At 34.6% G+C, this 11,231-nt stretch overlaps 1 protein-coding gene across 3 annotated transcripts in view; it reads left to right on the forward strand.

Annotated features, from left to right (window-relative positions):
* Positions 1-10,897, forward strand: part of LOC127412761 (transcriptional enhancer factor TEF-1-like) — a 117,332-nt gene extending 106,435 nt beyond the window's left edge. Inside the window, exons 13-15 of one of the 3 annotated variants that reach the window (XM_051649392.1) lie at positions 1,194-1,334; positions 4,327-4,479; positions 9,075-10,897. In XM_051649392.1, coding sequence (XP_051505352.1) covers positions 1,194-1,334; positions 4,327-4,479; positions 9,075-9,188 — 408 coding nt within the window. In that variant the 3' untranslated portion in view covers positions 9,189-10,897. The remainder of the gene's footprint in view (positions 1-1,193; positions 1,335-4,326; positions 4,480-9,074) is intronic. The other 2 variants (XM_051649410.1, XM_051649402.1) reach the window with 2 other exon arrangements.
* The last annotated feature ends 334 nt before the right edge of the window (positions 10,898-11,231 follow it).

Raw genomic sequence — 11,231 nt, forward strand, 5'->3', positions numbered from 1 at the left:
TGTTTAGCAATTTACTGACCCACAAAATGCATGAGCCAATTAAACGAAGACAAAATTAGCCATCGTAACACAATTAGTTCAGGAAAAATTTTGTAGTTTTATTGTGTGCTGTATAATATATGCCCAGTATTTGGTTTCTACTAATGAGAGTGAAATTAGTAGAAGCAACTGCTTATTTATCACAAATATGTATCCACTGGGTTATTACATGCATGAATAATTATGCATTTCCCTAAAGACACTGGGCCACTTTAGTTTTAAAGACAGCTTTGTGCATCCAGACTGCCAGCTATATTTGGCATGGCATAGCTGGAGAGTCCATGATCAAAGCTTGCACTTATTCAGTTTAATATTTCAAAACAATTGGATGACCTGGTTGCTTCCCTAATAGCTATTCAAACATTGCATGCATTTTGTGAAATGCTAACTAGCGGCAACCAACAAAGTAGGCCATGTTGCGGTCAGAGCGCGGCTGCTCAAATTCCGTTTGAAGTGACAGAGGGATCTGAATTTCAAATGAAACTCTGGATCTGCACAATAATGCCTCTCTTGAATATGATGTGAAAATGTAACAAGCTCGTCTTAATGAAAAGAGAGCATGGCAGAAATTAATATTTGAGCTTGCTTTCTTCTCCTGTTTTTTAATACTAGTAATGAACAAGCGTACTGAAAGAGCTACGAGCAAGCTGTTCTTTTTGATTTCTCAAGTTATTGAATATATTCTTGAACCCCAGACACTCTTTTTTTCTGTTAAAGACTAGTATGGAGAAATAGCTTTGATTTGTAGTTTAGTACATGGAAAATACAACCTTTAAGTTACGTTGTCATTTACTCACCATTATTTCCTAACCTGTAAGACTTTCTTTGTTTTGTGGAACACAAAAAATATCGCAAAGTGTCCAGAGTGGTGTTTTTCACAATGAGTGCGAAGGGGCGTCCAGCTCCAAAAATGACAAATAAACATGAAAAAAGTGGTCAATTTGACCCTTGCACTAAATTCCAAGTCTTCTGAAGCCATATAATAGCTTTTTTTGAGAAACAGACTGAAATGTAAGTCATTAATTGCTGAAAATCTTGCAAATATGTGATAAAGCTATGCTAACAATCTCCACTAGATATCAGTTTTTTACCTAAACATAATGTGCAAGTAAAGCTATCCATCAATTAAATCTGTGATGTCATTTGGTTCTTAGGCTGACTTGAACTGCAACATTCAAGATGAAACGGGGGCTTTCTATGGAGTAACCAGTCTGTACGAGAGTCCGGAAAACATGACCATCACCTGCTCCACAAAGGTTTGCTCATTCGGCAAACAGGTTGTGGAGAAAGTGGAGGTAAATTTCAACCGTATGTCACATTCTGAATAGAGGCTCAGCTAAAGGAAGCAACAGATGTTGTCCATCAAATAGAAATCTTATCTTAGTTCTTATTAAAAATCTCTGACTTTTAAATGCAGACTGATACAGACAAATTGTTGAGATCTCTTCTGAAATTCGTTGCTGTCTAGGAGAAATAATTATATAATAGATATATAGATATATAGTACATAAGGATAATAATTTTTGTTGCTGTGGGTTTAAAGTAAAGAAATCATGTGATTTTAAAGAACTTTGTCATGTTGTTTAGTGAGAAGAAACAGGTGTTGTTACAAAAAATGTGTGGTATTGTGTCTGTTCCATGGTAAAGTGATGGTATCTGGTGGTAATACCATGGTACTTTGATATATACCATAGTACATATTTAAGGAATGTTCTGGGTTTAATACAAGTTAAGTTCAATTGACAGCATTTGTGGAATAATGTTGATTACCACAAAATTATTTTGACTTGACCCTCTTTTATATATATATATATATATATAAAAGCTTGCGGTTACAGTAAGGCACTTATGGGGTTAGTCCATAAACATTAAAATACACACTGTTTCAAAAGTATAGCCACAACACGTAAACATTATATGTGTTAACATGACTCTAGTGTGACAAAATCGCTTACTAACCTTTTCTGTGTACAGTTATATCCAATATTACAACATTGTTGTCATGACAGTGGAACCTTGTAATCCTGATATTGGATATACCTTTACACAGATAAGATTAGTAAGCGATTTTATAACACTTAAATCATGTTAACATGTATAATGTTTATGTCTTGTATATGGATGCACCGATATAAAAAATGTTGGCCGATACAGATACCGATTTTAACAAAAAAAACTGACTGAAGCGCTAAATGCAGAGACGCAGCCTTTTCAGGTTTAGTAATCGCACAAGACCATATTGCGATTTCAATCTTAATTCGATCAATCATGCAGCATTAATGGATAACATACTGATGTCTCCGAAGTCAAAGTCTGCTGGTTTCAAAGCATTTTGGGTGGTTTCCTTCATCATGTAGCATATAAGTAAGTGCCGTTTTCACAACTGTCATGTCCGTTTGTGCCATTTTTTCCACATTAAAGGGTTAGTTTACACAAAAATGAAAATACTCTCATAATTTACTCACCCTCATGCCATCCCAGATGTGTATGACTTTCTTTCTTCTGCAGAACACAAAGATTTTTAGAAGAATATCTCAGCTCTGTAGGTCCATACAATGCAAGTGAATGGTGATCAGTAGGCTTGGGATCGATTCCTTTTGCACTCTTCAATAATCTGTAGATTTTCCAGATGATTATCGATATATATATCTTGGGATTTTTTCAGATATAAATAGGGCTACCCGTCGCACAATAGTCTTTTTGTTTTCAAAAATATTTCGCAACAGAACTTTGGTTAAGTGTGAGCAGCAGGGTAAATTAAAGGGGGTTGCACACTGGACGTGTCTGGCAGACGATCATGGCGCATTCTAAAATTCGAAATAATTATTTTCTATGAAGGTACATACACAGCGCGGTCTCTCTGTCTTTCGAGGCTACTCAAAAATCTTCAGTGCTACTGAGTGTAACTCGCATAGTTTTCCATTAAAATCAACCCAAATCATTATTAAAGGACAAAGATGATTTACTCTAGCCATCAGTGGATGATATATTGTATATGCATCTTTCATATAGCTTACACAATGTATTATCAGTTACAAGTATATATTTTTGTGGTTTGATGGCTTGAATGAAACTTCTTCAAAGATACATACAGAGAAATTGCATAATAATTTCTAATCCTTCAGTTTACACAGTTAAACCAATGTCATATGCTAGCCTGCAAACACATGAATGTCACTTTCATTCTTGAAGAAGAAGAAAAACCTACATAAATTTAGTGTATGCATCCTGTGCAAGGAGCGCTTAAATACCCATCCTATGTTGTGATACCTGTGCCTTGCGACCCCTTTCAGTAAAAGTATCACTCCCTTGTGGTCACCCAATGCTATTATGCCAGACATTCAGCAGAAGCTCAACTGAGTGAATTGGAAAGCATGCAAATTAGGCTTCTAATTTAAATGTCAGCTAATGCTAATATATCAATGCCTCAAAAATATTTAGATAAAAAATTTGACGATCAATAATCGATATATCAATATTTTATGACATGCCTAGTGATCAGGCCTTTGATGTTTCAAAAAGCAGATAAAGTCAGCATGAAAGTAATCCATCAGACTCCAGTGTTTTAATCAATGTCTTCTGAAGCGATCCAGATGGTTTTGGGTGAGAACAGACCAAAGTATAACTCCCTTTTCACTGTAAATCTTGACAGCATTCTCCTTAGCAATCATGATTTCAAGCTCGAATAGACTTCCTATAGTGCCATCTAGCACTCTGCTCATGCGTCAAGCACTAGAAAGTGTAATTGCGTTTGAAATCATAATCATGCCTAGAGACTGCAATGGCAGGATGTTCAGTGAAAAAGGAGTTATATTTTGGTCTGTTCTCACCCAAAACTCTGGAGTCATATGGATTACATTTATGCTGCCTTTATGTGCTGAGATATTCTTCTAAAAATAGGTGTTTGTATTCAGCAGAAGAAAGAAAGTCCTAAACATCAGAGCTGGCATGAGGATGAGTAAATGATGAGAGAATTTTCATTTTTGGGTGAACTATCCCTTTAACATAAGAACGAGAAAGAATACAAATTAAATAGTATGTGCTTTGGTGTGCCAACCCTTCTACATATTATGGATATTATTTCTGGATTGTGCATTTAAATTCACAGAGGTTATATTTTGTGGTAATCAATATAATGCCAAAACTTATACTGAACCCAAATATTCCTTTAATGTGCAGTTGTATGTTACTTAAAAGAATGCTATGGAACTGTTATGGTACATGTCCAAACATCATGGTGGTTTTTGTTAGTGCATTCTGTCATCTCTCTTTCATCTGTCCTTTTAGACAGAGTATGCTCGCTTCGAGAACGGACGCTTTGTCTACAGGATAAGCCGATCTCCCATGTGCGAATACATGATAAACTTCATCCACAAACTCAAACACCTGCCTGAGAAATACATGATGAATAGTGTCCTGGAGAACTTTACCATCTTGTTGGTGAGTCTGCTTATCTGTCAGTCATGTTTAAATCAAGTTCCTCTGAGCCAATCAGTGAGAGCGGCCAGTGGAAGGTGGAGCCTGTGGCCTCTGAGCTGCATTTTTGGCATTCCTGTAGTGCTGTGCACAGCCTGATAATCTCCTGTAGTTGGGGGGGGTGGGGTGGACCCTGACCCCTTTCTTTAACCATCATAAATATGAGGGGGGGGGGGGTAACTTTCCCTGCTCACTTCCTCTCTCTTCCTTTCCAAATTCCTCACTTCCTGGTTTTGACTGTCATCTGTGACCACATTGCATTTGTGGGTGAATTGCTAGGACCAATAAAGGGATGGTTCACCCAAAAATTTTAATTATGTCTTTTACCATATTTCCAAGTCTGCATTATTTTCTTTCTTCCGTGGAATGCAAAAGTAAATGTTTGGCAGAATATTAGGGGCTGCCAAGCACAGTCACCATTAAATTTGGGGGAAAAAGATGCAATGAAAGTGATGAATTGTGCCTAAGGCTGACATTCTGCCTAACATCTCCTTGTGTGTTTTATGGAAAAAAGAAAGTCATGCAGGTTTGAAATGAGATGATGGTAAATCGTGAAAAACAAAAATGATAATTTGGGTAAACTATTCCTTAACTATCCCATTATTAAAATGAATATTTATTTATTTATTTATTTAATAATAATAATAATAACAAAATAATAATTTATTTACATTATTTTCCATTGTCATTCTCATTAGATAATGTTTTTGTAATTAACATTTAATAATAATAATAATAATAATAATTATTATTATTATTTAAGTTTTTGTTGTTATGGTTATTATTATATTCTAATTAATGATAATGAAGAAAACAGTAACAATATAACAATAATATAATATATTTATTTGCATTACAGCAATGAAAATGATATCTTTTGCATTACGTTTTTGAGAGTAGGGTGAGGGGGGATGTACTTAAAGGGATAGTTCACCCAAAAATGAAAATTCTGTCATTATTTACTTGTGCCGATATATCAGTCGGCCGATATTAACCTTTCACCGATATATTGGTACCGGCTTATATGTTTACCGATATGTGCAGATATGAAAACTTTTTTTCAGAACATATAATGCAGAAAACAATGCTTTAGAATTGGTGTCATAACGTAGTTTGTCCAGCAGAGTGCGCTCCGTCTCCATTGTTTACAGAGCTGAGCTGATGGTGGCTCTGCAGACAGGGCGTTAAGCGTTGTCTTCTCAGTAAGTTGCAAACTAGTTTGTAGGGATGGGCGATACCACTTATTTTCTTTTCGATCCGAACCAAGTACTTTTAGGCCAGTATCACCAATATCGATACTAATACCGATACCTCTTATGAATTGAATTTTTACGAATTCTTTGGATAAAATTAGTAATTTAAATGATTACTTACATTTTTTATATATTTATAGGCCTAAGCAGAAAATTATTAGGCTGCTTTGTTTACCCTTTAAAAATTAGTTAGTATAAGCAACATATAAAACCTCAAAATTAACCATAGATATTATTATATGGTTACTATTACTAAAACCAAGTTACCATATGGATACTACAGTAATGCTGTAGTAAAACCATAGTTAATTGCATCAAAACCTTGGTTACTGCCAAAAACAAAAAACAAAAAAAAAACATTGTTACTACTACAGTTGTGGTTACTAGTCATGGTTAATGCAATATTACTACAGTAAATCCATGGTAAGTTTTCATAAGGGTATCATTTATTAACAAGGATTACAGATCATTATCAGTGTTTTAACACCTCTGAATTTAAATAAGACTGTAAAAATTGTCAAACAAGCCCATTATAATACATGTCACATCTAGGTTTGTCATTGCTTAGTGTGAATAACTCCAGATGCTGTTTTTCTGTCATTACCTCAGGAAGGCAGTGCTCTCTCTTTGAACAAGCGCTATGACTGAAAGGGTGAGCGCTGTCTGACTGCTAGTGTATTTTAGCATTCCTGCACGTCAAGATGAGCAGAAGAAAAAAATAGTTCTGATGCCATGCAACAATTCGCTCATATAATTATTCTTTTCCACTTCGAAGCTTAAGAGATGTATTAATATTCATGTAATCTAAATAATAAGATCACTAGTTAAAAGAAAAATGTCAGAATCGGTATTTTTATGTGAGGATCGAAATTCTTAATACCACATCAGTATCGGAAATATCGATACTTTAGTATTGATCTGCCTATCCCTAATAGTTTGTGAAATACATACTGGAAAGTTAATAAACAATGACCCCATCATTTTCCCTTTTCAATATAACTAATATAACGTTAACCCAGTCCCTGACAACCATGTCACTCATGTTTACCACATCTGTTTGCTATGTTTGCCAGCTATAGTTTGTCAGTGCAGTCAGTAATGGTTGAAAGGTAAACATCAGAGCATCTTTTTGCAGCTCAGCAGACAACAGTGCGGTGGTGGATTGTGTCTGTTGAGTGTTGATTTCACGCTACGTTTTTACCTAGTTGGTGAGACGCAATGCTGGAAATTAAATAAACAACTCTCTTTTACTCTCCGTGACAACGAGCTTATAGCAAACTAGCTAACCACGTACCTACTTTCATACCTTGCAGCTGAGTGGAAGCTAATTAGTAAACATGTATTCACCAAACTGTTTTATTCAGGATTCATAGTTTGGTACCCCCTTTCAACCGAACAATTCCAGTCGTTGCATTTACAAAATGTAATATTTAAAAGTCTGGTTTTCCACTGTTGAAAGTTTCCCCTGAACTTGTATAGCAGAACATGGTGTAACACTGCTGCTGCTGTTTATCTCTTGACTCGGCAGTATTAATATAGTCAGCATTTGACTGATACTAAACAATAATACTGATGTTTATTTAGCTATTTATTCTTTATTTTAATGGTCAGCATTTGACTGATACTAAACAGTACTGATGTTTATTTAGCTGTTTATTTTATTTTTATTTATTCTTTATTTTAATGGTCCACATTTGACTGATACTAAACAGTACTGATGTTTATTTAGCTATTTATTTTATTTTTATTTATTCTTTATTTAAATGGTCACAATTGACTGATACTAAACAGTACTGATGTTTTGTAAGCTATTTATTATATTTTTATTTATTTTCTCAATGTTCATTTCTAGAATTTGTTGACAATGTATAATAATAATGTCAAATATTCTTTGATAAAAATATTTGTTTAAGAAAGCAGCCTTCTGAGTAGCTTTGCATAGTCATATCGGTGCAAAATCTGTGGACAATCCACATAGAAAAGGTCTGTTTTCATTCCAGCTCAAAACTGTACTATATCGGCCACAATATTGGTAATCGGTGAATTTTCCCCCTATAAAATCAGTATCGGTCTCAAAAATCCCATATCTGTCAGGTTCTATTATTTACTCACCTTCATGTTGCTCCAGAGACTTACAGTACTTTCTTCTGTGGAACACAAAAGAAAATGTTTAGCAGAAGCTCAGTCACCATATAATTTCATTGTATGAAGAAAAGAGATGCAATGAAAGTGATGAAATGTCCCTAAGGCTGACATTCTACCTAACATCGCCTTATGTGTATCATGGAAGAACGAAAGTCATGCAGGTTTGAAATGAGATGATGGTAAATCGTGACAAAATGTTAATTTTTGGGTGAACTATTCCTTTAAGATTTTTTTTTATTTTTCATTGTGACTTTATTTTCATATTAAAGCAACTTTTTACAACAAATTCTTATTACCATATTTCACTTTTGAGTTTGTTTGTAGTTCTCATTATTCTTCATGGTGATTTTTATTAGATACAATGTTTTTTATTTATTAAAATGAACATTTATTTATTTAACCATTATTATTATTATTATTATTATTAATAATAATAATAAATGCAAAATCATAATTTATTTACATTATTTTCCATGGTCATTTTCATAAATAAAAAAATCATTATTTAATAATAATAATAATTATTATTATTTATAATTATTGTCATTATTATATGATAAATAATGATAATGAATAAAACAGTAACTATATAATAATAACAATTTCATGTATTATTTTGTGGATTTATTTGCAGTATATTAATGAAATAATATTTTTTGCTTTACGTTTGAGAATAGAGTAAGGGGGAAGTACTTATAGAGATTATTCACCCAAAAATGAATTTATTTACTAACCCTCATGTTGTTCCAAAGACTTACAGTTCTTTCTTCTGTGGAACACAAAAGAAAATGTTTGGCAGAATAATCAGTCATCATTCACTTTCATTGCATTTCAAAAATATTGTCAACATTTTTCAAAATTTCTCTTTTTGTGTTCCACGGTAGAGGAAAACTCGGATTTTGAAGCTTGACTGAGAATTTTCCTTTTTGGGTGAAGTATTCCTATAACTGTCAAAATGTCACAATGCATAAAATCTTTATGGTCCTATAAACAATAAAACTTTTTTGTTTGCTTTTATCTTTTGATTTTGGGGTGAAATATGATCCTGGAAATGTTCTTGACTGGTTTTGTGGTATTCACACAAACAGGCCCTAGTGTAGATGGTAATTTTACCGTAATTGTGGTACTTTTACAGTAATGCCATTTCTCTCTCTGTTTCAGGTGGTCACAAACAGAGACACACAGGAGACCCTGCTGTGCATGGCCTGTGTGTTCGAGGTGTCAAACAGTGAACACGGAGCCCAGCATCACATCTACAGACTCGTGAAGGAATGAAGCCATTCTTTCACAAAGACTCTCAACCTCAGTACAGTGGCAGTGCCTCTCGCTTAACACTTACTCAAGATGATTTTCCCACACATTTGGGTGACGCATATAATTATATATTTTTTCTTTATTAATATGTGTTTGACGTATAACTGCAGCTGTGAATCTCGGTACAGTTGTATTATGCTTTAATACGGGAAAGAATGTCAACGTTAATTTCATAGGCTGTACATATAAAATGACAGTATCATTTGAATTTAAGCATGGGTTGATTTAGATTGAATCTAAAAAACAACCTCATTTTGATTTTTATCCTGTAATGTACACGAAAAGATAACATATTAGTCTCCTGTCCATGTTTTATGTCTGTCATTTGTATGAAAGCGTATGGGTGTAGCCATAAATGTGTGTGATGTAGGTGTACAAATGTGTATATACATTCTCACATACTTGTAGGTTTTCCCAAAGAAAAGGTATTGAGAAATTTCATTCTAGAACATTGATTTTTATTTTATTTGAATGAACGCTACTGTAGATGAAAAAGAGAACATTCTTGTGGCCATCGGAAAACAACATTTCCTGCATTCAGAACATCCAGATAATTCAGGGAATTCAGAAGTCCAGCCATTGAAAAGAGTTGTTTTGTGCACGTTCCTTTATTCCTTTTCATTGACATCCAGAGCAATTACTGCACTGTGATAACAGAAGTTTATAGCAACCTGTGTCTGTTTTCACTTACGTCATCGCCTGCAATAAGAAAATGCAGAAAATCAACCCCCTTACTGTTTCCTGTACAGTTAAATGTCTTCTGCCAACATGCTTGTGTAAAAAGTTAAACAAGAAGCATTGCATTAACTAACAGGGGATGATGGATTATCTATCGACTTAACCCGAGCACTTGGATCCCCTTGTTGGACTTGCCTTAGAGCGTAAACTCCCACAGATTTCCCCTCCAATTTGGGACACAATTGTTCCACAGACGCGCCGAGGAGGCCACACTTCACGAAGCCCATCCCTGAACATGCTTGTACTCTATGGAGGTCTCCATCTTTAATACAGATTTAGTTATGGAATCAATCCTGCTGCCTTTGACATACCCACACAGCCCATGTCTCAGTGGCCTAATCGTTTTCTACGACTGCAAAGCCTTAATAATAGTTGTATGAACTCCAAAAGATGCCACTAAAGCTGTGACCTCTTTCCTAAGCTGGAAGACTTTCTTATCATCACATGTTGTAGGAATTGTACAGTACAAAACTGCCAAAGTGTAACAATATACAGCACAGTGCCTTAGTGTATGAAGTGAACACAGAAGAGCATCATTATTTAAATTCTATAGTATGTGTCATCATAATTAAAGAGCACTGGCCAATGTGCACATTTGGTCTACCTTTAAGTTTTTCTTGCTGAAGTCTCAGTGATGTAAAACATAATTAAGACATGCATAACTATCCCATCTTGCCTTTCTTATCCGTAAAAAGACCAAAAAGTGTAAGGAGATGCATTTATCTCCTCTTTATTTCCTGCACTGTAGCATGAAAGTGCCTTTGGTTTAGATTTTTCCAGCTTAGAAAAGACTTAAAGGGATAGTTCACCCAAAAATGAAAATTCTCTCATCATTTACTCACTCTCATGCCGTCTCAAACTCGCATGAATTTCTTTCCTCTGCGGAACAAAAATGAGGATTTTTTTAAAGGATGCTTAATGTGTTTATGTCGATATACTGGAAGTCAATGGGGTCCAAAGTTGTGAAGCTCCAGAAAGGACATAAAGGCAGCATAAAAGTAATACATACGACTCGAGTGGTTTAATCCATGTCTTCTGAAGTCATACGATTGCTTTGTGTGAGAAATGGACCAAAATTTAAGTCCTTATTCACTATAAATCTTAAATGCACCAAGGATACTGTGGATGTCAAGATTTTTAGTGAATAAGGATTTAAATTTTGGTCTGTTTCTCACCCAAAGTGATCGTATTGCTTCAGAAGACATGGATTAAACCACTCAAGTCTTTTATGCTGTCTTTATGTCCTTTGTGGAGCTTGTAAGATTT

The sequence above is a fragment of the Myxocyprinus asiaticus genome, chromosome 2, assembly GCF_019703515.2.
Source record: "Myxocyprinus asiaticus isolate MX2 ecotype Aquarium Trade chromosome 2, UBuf_Myxa_2, whole genome shotgun sequence".
In the NCBI taxonomy this organism is placed as follows: Eukaryota; Metazoa; Chordata; class Actinopteri; order Cypriniformes; family Catostomidae; genus Myxocyprinus; species Myxocyprinus asiaticus.